The sequence below is a fragment of the Grammomys surdaster genome, unplaced genomic scaffold, assembly GCF_004785775.1.
Source record: "Grammomys surdaster isolate TR1022 unplaced genomic scaffold, NIH_TR_1.0 165, whole genome shotgun sequence".
Lineage (NCBI taxonomy): Eukaryota > Metazoa > Chordata > Mammalia > Rodentia > Muridae > Grammomys > Grammomys surdaster.
In genome coordinates, this window is record NW_021604613.1 from 3,424,674 (window position 1) to 3,432,846 (window position 8,173).

At 42.0% G+C, this 8,173-nt stretch overlaps 1 protein-coding gene across 4 annotated transcripts in view; it reads left to right on the forward strand.

Moving 5' to 3' along the window:
- Nucleotides 1-8,173, forward strand: part of Myo1b (myosin IB) — a 162,133-nt gene that overhangs the window by 149,224 nt on the left and 4,736 nt on the right. For all 4 annotated transcript variants that reach the window (XM_028765684.1, XM_028765685.1, XM_028765686.1 and 1 more), the window contains 5 exons: nucleotides 467-601; nucleotides 2,769-2,875; nucleotides 4,993-5,125; nucleotides 5,797-5,949; nucleotides 7,456-7,583. In XM_028765684.1, coding sequence (XP_028621517.1) covers nucleotides 467-601; nucleotides 2,769-2,875; nucleotides 4,993-5,125; nucleotides 5,797-5,949; nucleotides 7,456-7,583 — 656 coding nt within the window. The remainder of the gene's footprint in view (nucleotides 1-466; nucleotides 602-2,768; nucleotides 2,876-4,992; nucleotides 5,126-5,796; nucleotides 5,950-7,455; nucleotides 7,584-8,173) is intronic.

An 8,173-nucleotide genomic window follows, 5' to 3' on the forward strand; every position in this document is an offset into this window, starting at 1 on the left:
GCATAGCATAGCATAGCATAGCATAGCATAGCATAGCATAGCATAGCTCAGCCACAACTTTCTACAATGACAAATGTATTCTGTAACTTTAGAAAACGACCACTATCCACATGTGGCTTATATACCACTGTGACTGAGGGACTTGCTATTTACTTAATTAGAGTTCCCTAAGATGTAAGTGAGTGGCTCCCTGTTTAACAGAGCAGCTCTGCTGTGGGATAGGTGTTAACCTGTGTTGATGGGAGTAATTGTATCTGTAGTCATCTTGCCTGATAACTGTTTGGTGGCGTACATATCCCCTAGAAGCTATGAAAGAGTTAAATGGAGTTATCAAAGGAAATCACAATTTTATTGACTAAAACTGATCAATTCTTTTAAAGACTGGTCTGGTTGATCACGAGTAAGCATTACACCATCTTTCTGGTGTATTTTCCTCATCGAATATTTTCTGTCAACCTCAATACAGGTGCAAAAATACTTGTTGGAAATGAAAAATAAAATGCCTTCCTTGTCACCAATAGACAAAAATTGGCCATCAAGACCTTACCTATTCTTGGATTCGACTCACAAGGAGCTAAAAAGGATCTTCCACTTGTGGAGGGTAAACTATGCAAAGATTCACTTTTTTCTGAGGTTATTCTTTGTTTAAGTGTTTCAAGGCTACTATTTAAAGTTGGATCTTACACATCTGTCACCTTGACAAGGGTTGTCTGTGGACTCTGCTGTGACAGAGCCTCCCACTGTACTTGGCTTTCTGTGAGAACTCCTGCAGGAGCTGAGGCAATACCTGTGCCAGCCGCTCCTGATGCAGTTGGCTTGTTTTTCTTTTACCTTCCAGGTGGTTCAGGTAGTTGGGGATTCTCTTGTTTCCCTGTCTGTCTGAAGGAACTCTGCAGGAGATAGAAATCATTATTTTTAAAGATCTTCAGACAAGGTAGTTAAATCCTACTAATTAGAATGCATTTACTTTATCAGATTATTAAACACATATACCAATACATGTGTCAAACATACACAATTCAGGCCAGAAAATGAGCATTGCAGTCCCCCAAGGACAAAACTTCCTCTGTCCTAACTGAGGGGAAGCTGAAAAATCTGTTGTATCTTGCCTTGTATTTTAGTACTATGAGATTATTATGGGGGCAGAGCTTTGGAGCCTGTGGACCTGAGGGGACTCAGGTGCAGTGGGGGACAGATACCATTGCTGACCAACCTTCCTGCAGAAGTGTGAGCCTTGGTGTTACCTCTTGTGGCAGGACTTTGCTTTGAATAACTTAGTTGTTATATGGAACGTTGAATGGATGTGGCTATTAGAGGTTACCAATCAGCATTAGAAAGGCTTGTGGATATGACCAGTGGCTGTATATTCCAAGCAGTTCTCTCCTTGGTCACATGTGAGGATGACATTAGTATGATTCATGGCTTCCAAGTTCTGTTCTGTAGCAGATTTAACAGCCTCTCAATTCCTCAGCTTCACCTTTGAGTCTGACATGGAAGCCATTTACAAACATACGAGCAGGAGTTGCTAATGTCAGGCTGGGTGCTGCCCTGTCTCTGCTTACCCTTTCCTCGTATGGGAGGAAGCTGGGGGAGCGATCTGTTCTGTTCACTCCTGAAGTGGGCCTTATCCTTGAGAGAGACACCATGACACCCTCTTTCTTCCTAGAGTAATTTCATGAGAGGCACTACTCTATCGGTTCCTTGGAAAATCTGTCTCCACTCCTCTGGTCAGCCCTGTCCTCCTGCACTTTATCCTCAGAGTCAGAGTTGAGGCGTTCTCAGGTCTCTTACACAGTATAAAGTGGTAGTAGGGGGGATTTAAGCGTTGTTTTTTGGGCTGGAGAGATGGCTCAGCACGTAAGAGCATTGGCTGATCTTCCAGAGAACTCAGATTCAATTCCCAGCACACACACACAGCAGCTCACCAACTGTCTGTAAATCCAGTTCCAGGGGATCCTGCACTCTCACACAAACATTCAAGCAAACACCAATGCACATGAAATAAAAATAAATTTAAAAAGAGGTATCAGTGTTCAGACTGTCCGTAACATACTTGTAGATTATGAAATCAGTTTTGTAGAGAACTGCTATCTGTCTATGCTTTTCTGGTTTTGAGACAGGGTCTCACTCAAGGTCAGGACCTCAAGTTTGCTGTGTGGCCTGGGCAGGCTTTGAATTCATACTGTTTCTGCCTTAGCCTCTGAAGTGCTGGGATTCGAATGTCTCCAGACATGTCCAGGCACGACTAGCATTTAAAAATGAAAACTGTAGGATTAAAAAGTAAGAGTGCACACACTGCCCAGTTAGAAGGTTGTGCAAATCTGCATGGGATTGCTGTCCTGTTCCATACAGTGCTGATTCCTGTGAGTCTGTGTTCAGGAGTGGCAGCCTCAGCCATGGAGATCCTTAGGGATTTACCTTGCAGCAAAGTGAATCGAGACTTCCGGGCACAGGCCACGTCTGGGCACAGGCCACTTCCTGGCACAGGCCACTTCCTGGCACAGGCCACTTAGGCTCTGTTATATTTTGAGGAATCATCCCAGGTTCTGCAATACAAATGGTTATTAAATTTTCTTAATGGATTTAATCCCAGAACTTGGGAGACAGAGGTGGGCAGATTTCTGTGAGTTCAAAGCCAGCTGGGGGATTCCAGGACAGCCATGGCTCTATAACGAGACCCTTTCCAGTCTCACAAAACAAACAAAAAAGCAAGTGAGAATTTATTTGTGTAAGTGGTTCTTTGTGTATGTTTTTCTTATATCTCACAGTGTAAAAAATACAGGGATCAATTCACAGACCAGCAGAAACTTATTTATGAAGAGAAGCTAGAGGCCAGTGAACTCTTCAAAGACAAGAAGGCTTTATATCCTTCTAGGTATGTATAGTTGTGCTTACTCAGAAATGCCAGTGTTTTATTAACTGTTTTCTCGAATTTGGCTGCATCTTTTCTAATGGAGTTTAATTCTAGTAATAGATGACTGACACTTAGTTTTGTGAATGACTTCAGAAGCCTTTGGGTATTAGTGCACCTGACACCTGGGCAGCAGCTTCCATGGAAGGTGTAAGGATTGCAATTGTTGGTTTTGTTCTGTTGACCTTGGCTTAAATCATGTAGTAAATAGGAGGTCATACAAAAGGATTGTCAGTGTAGGACCCTGTTTTGGAGGCTCTTTTTGCATTGAACGGTAATCACCATTGGGATCTTTCTGCCAATATCAAGTCAGATTAGAAACTCATTTGTAAGGTCAGTGCCTGAGGCAGACAGTTCATTACTCCTGCTTGTTACATAAGCATGGGCCCATGCTGTCCTTAGGTTGCTAAATGGCTGGTCATAACCTCAGTAGCCTGTTCAAAAGTTCAGTTCATTTGTTTGGACACCATGTACTCAAGAAACGAATAAACATGTTGCAAATTTAGCAAGTCCAGTCCTTGACAAAGGACTTGGTATATACAAGTATTACTCTGTATCCTACATTCATCTGTCCCCTACATTCCTGTTTCGTCTGGTCTTTTCAAACAAGCAGGTTATGTAGTTTCATGCCAGTATCTCCAGTGACTTGTTGCTTTGCTTAAAGAAAGATCTAGAAATAAAAATCATATTTCCTGTACATTTATCATTTCTATCTGTATATACATTTGAAAAGTCTACTTTTAAAGGGATTAAATGAGCAGAGTTGCCAGGCCCCTTGGATTTGAATATTTTGAATTAAAGTTTCCTCCATTAGCTTTTTGGATGCTTAAGTCAAAGACAGTGACTAAATCCAAAATCATCTACTATGCCTACTATGTGCAGACGAAGCCACTGGGAAAGCTCTATACTTTCTTCAGCAGCTGATCTTTATCCATCCATAATTAGACAGCAAACTTCTCAAACACTTCCCATCGAAGACTCCAAAAGTGGGGGTCGGGGGACATATAGGATATATCACTAAGGGAACAGACTAAAATTAGCACTTTTTATTATTAAAAACATGATTATCTATGAACACAAAGAAAGTTGACTTCAAACCAAATCTTTTCTGACGGGTTAATGTCAGTTTTCAGAGAAGGTAGCCCACTCACTTCCCTCGTGGGAGATGGGGAAGAATTTGCCTCTTCATGCTGTGAAGCAGCATTGCCTGGGGTGTCAGCCTCTAGTCCTGGGAGCTGCAAAGAGCTGACCACCTACGTAGATTTTTCTTCTCTGAGCCTCCACCCACACTACAAGCATTTCAAGTCTTCTGTGCTTGGTTTCCAGAAAGAAATTCAAAAATGAAGCTGTAAATCCCATGGGCCAGCAATCTTTTTCTTGGTGCCTTTTTGACACTGCCCTGAGGGAGTCAAAGGATCTCCAAGGAAATTGCATTTAAGTTACCTCTCAGCAGAAGCAAATAGCTCTGGCTCTGCCTGAGTGCCTGTCACCTCCAGGAACAGCCTAGTGAGGTGGCCATGAGTTTCCAGAGTCCCATGAGAACATCAAGTACAAGATAGGTTTTTTGATGTGATTGTCAGGCTCTAGATCTGTCCTTCCCAGAAGGTTATTGACTGTCTTCCTTTCTGTAAGAAAATGACATTTGTCTTTGGAGCAGGTGATGGTAATGATGTTGGCCTTTCTCATTGGCTTACATTGTTTACATGTGTTGGTGTGCACTGTATGGGCAGCTGTTAGCTTTCTGTTATAGATGAGAGTCCCCTTTCCTGCACACAAGGCCACATGCTTGACTCCGCCTGTGGCAGAGTGACGTAGTGTTTTTCTCTCTAGTTGGTACATGTGAGAAGATTTTTATCAAAGCCCTATGAAGCAGCCTTCACTGGCTGCATGAAAATATTTGACCTAAGCGTAAGGCTTCATTTCTAACTTATGTAGGTGCCTGTGCAGGGTGTGAATACATCGAAGTCACTTTCATAAAGTTTTTTTAACAATTCCTTAGATGACCTGACCTATCTCCTTCTGTCATTGGGTGTTTCTGCTTGAAACTATTTCTAAGATACAAGAATTTTTATTTCCTTTAGTGTTGGGCAACCATTCCAAGGAGCTTACCTGGAAATCAACAAGAACCCAAAATATAAGAAACTCAAAGACGCCATTGAAGAGAAGATCATTATTGCTGAAGTTGTGAACAAAATTAACCGGGCTAATGGGAAGGTAAAAATACTAACACTCCTGTGGCCTGAAAGAGTCCTGCTCTTGTTTCTGAATTATACGATTTGAATTTCCTATTCTAGTAGAATTAACCAGAGGAATCGGTCCTTACCTTTAAATGTAAATTTCTGTTCTCTGAAATTCTTAAAAATTGAAAATATGAGAGCAGGGGAGATGGTTTAGTGGATAAAAACCAGCTGCTCTGTAAGGATAGCAACCTGAGTTCAAATCCCAAGCTCCAACGTAAAAGAAGCAGGTGTGTGATGTGCTTGCTTATAATGCACACGGGAGGGTAAAGATCCTGCGAGCTTGTTGTCTAGCCAGTGTGGCTGAAACAGAGGTCCCCGTTCGCTGAGAGACTTTCTCGCTACGTGGGTGGAGATGGGACACACCCAGTACCCTCCTCTGACCTTCACACCTTTGCACCTGTGGACACACAGCCTCACACATATTTGTGTGCATGCATCGCAAACATACATATGCACACATACATGAAAAGTTTTAAGAATTCATTATTTATGTGTGTCTTAATTTACATAGGTATGCTTGCTGGAAGACAGCAGAATAAAGTATATATTTCTAGAAATAACTAAAGGCTTATACTTAGTGGGCTATTTTGGAGTGTTTTGGGTCATTGGTCCATACTTTTTTTTTCTCTTTCTCTCCCGTTTCAGAGCACATCTCGGATTTTCCTCTTAACAAACAATAACCTTCTCCTTGCTGACCAAAAGTCTGGGCAGATCAAGTCTGAGGTCCCCCTGGTGGATGTGACCAAGGTCTCCATGAGTTCACAGAACGACGGTTTCTTTGCAGTCCACCTCAAGGAGGTAAGCTTCACCTTGTGACTCGACAGACAGGCTTCTTCATGCGTCCGATTTCTCAGCTACTGACTACGTGCTTCCACCTCACTAGGCCCGCCCTCATACTTCTGCTGAATGTAACGTTTGGCTGTATTCATCCACATCTAAAATCTCAGGCCTTGTTCTTCAGTAATTGAATTACACTTATATCAGCTTGCTCACTTGACTTCTGAAAAGAATACATGAAAAATGTAGAGATGTTTCAAATTATGTCTCTTCTGGTGTTTCTTCTGTATGCCAATTTAAAAATATCACTTTTCTTGTCCATTGTTAACTGGTGGTTTATAGAAGGCTACAATTATAATAAAACAATGTCCACTGTTTTTTTTTTTTTAACCTACATTTTTGCTGGCTTAAATTGAGAGGTTAAAATGTAGGCACTAAATCTATTATTTTGATGACTGGAGCCATGCTATTTTTAACTCCTTGTTAATCTCCTCGTTAGCATTGTGTCTACTTCATAGCATTGATAGGCTTTATGCACAATGTACACAAATGCTTAACGGAATGATCGTCGCCTAATTGTCAGTACCCAATACGTGTTAGCATCTATCAGTCATATATAGGAAAGACCCAAAGGCTTGCTGACCTTAGCCGGTCAACCCCACTATGGATCTAAGTCTACATGGAAACATACCAAATCATACAACAGCTGTTCTCAGACCATTACACACAAAGCCAGCTTGGGAGTTTGGTGAACTGCTGCCTCTGGCCGTGGCCTAGTCTATTCACAAAAGCAGGCTATTGATGCAGGTTCCCTAGCAGTTCCTGTGCAACTCAAGTTAGGGTGTCCTAGGTATTTGTTTGAAATATTTTTGTTGTTACTTCTATTTGAAAACATTGATTCCTGCACTTGGGAGGCAGAGGCAGGTGGATTTTTGAGTTTGAGGCCAGCCTGGTCTACAGAGTGAGTTCCAGGACAGCCAGGGCTACACAGAGAAACCCTGTCTCGAAAAACCAAAAAAAAAAAAAATTGATTGCTTTTTATATTTTTTTGTTTATAGTTATTTGTTGTGTGAGTATTTGTAGGATCCAGAGGACAACTTGTGGAAGTCAGTTTTCTCTTCCCATCATGTCAGTTCCAGGGATCGAACCCTGGTTGTAAGGCTTCATGGCAAGCGCTTTTATCCACTGAGCCATCTCACTGGTCCCTGTTGTTTCTTTTTAAAACCAAATCACTGAATGGTTTCTGAACAGTGTGCTTTGAGAATTAGTGATGAGTTGGGTCGTTACTCTTCAAACTTGATTGTGCAAACCCACCACAAAGGAATCTAGTGGCTCTCATCCAGGTAGTGTGCAGTAGAACGCTGCTCTGGCCCACTGACTGACTCTAGGTAACGGGCTTGTATCGGTGTACCTACCAGTCTTGTCCTTACTGCTCATCTGAGAGGATGTGCCCCAGTGTCTCAGGTTTTAGAAGACAAACCTGCAAACCTTTCCATCCTCCTTCTAACGCTTGTCTTGCCTTTGCAGGGTTCAGAAGCAGCTAGTAAAGGGGACTTTCTCTTCAGCAGTGACCACCTGATTGAAATGGCAACCAAGCTGTATCGCACGACTCTCAGCCAAACTAAACAGAAGCTCAATATCGAGATTTCTGATGAGTATGTCCATGTTTTGTGTAGTACACTTTGACTTTTAGCCTTACTGTTGCAGTTTGTTCTCCAGTCTCATCCAACTGTTTTAGGTAGCAGTGTATGTCCAGTGTTGTACCTGATGAAGGGTAGGTCCTAGGTGACACTGACCAAAGCAAATACTAAGTGCCTTATACTTTAGTAGCGAGACAGATATATAAAAGAAAAATAATCAACAGATGACATAATTTTGGCTTGTAGAAAAGAAAAAGAAAGCAAAGGTAGGGTATCATTTTGACAGAGAGATTGGGGAGACTTTTCAGCTGTAAATTGACTAAGAGCACCACCCAGACAGCAATGCAGGAAGACGCTGTAGAGCACGAACAGGCAATAGATCCAAAGGTTCCTAGATAAGAGCCATCTGTGGCAGAGAGATTATGGGAGAAGGTCCTGGAGAGAAAAGTAGAGTCCAGTTATACAGAGCGTGATTGAACATAGAGTCCAGTTATACAGAGCTTGGATAGCCATAGAGTCCAGTTATACAGAGCTTGGATAGACATAGAATCCAGTTATACAGAGCTTGGATAGACATAGAGTCCAGTTATACAGAGCTTGGATAG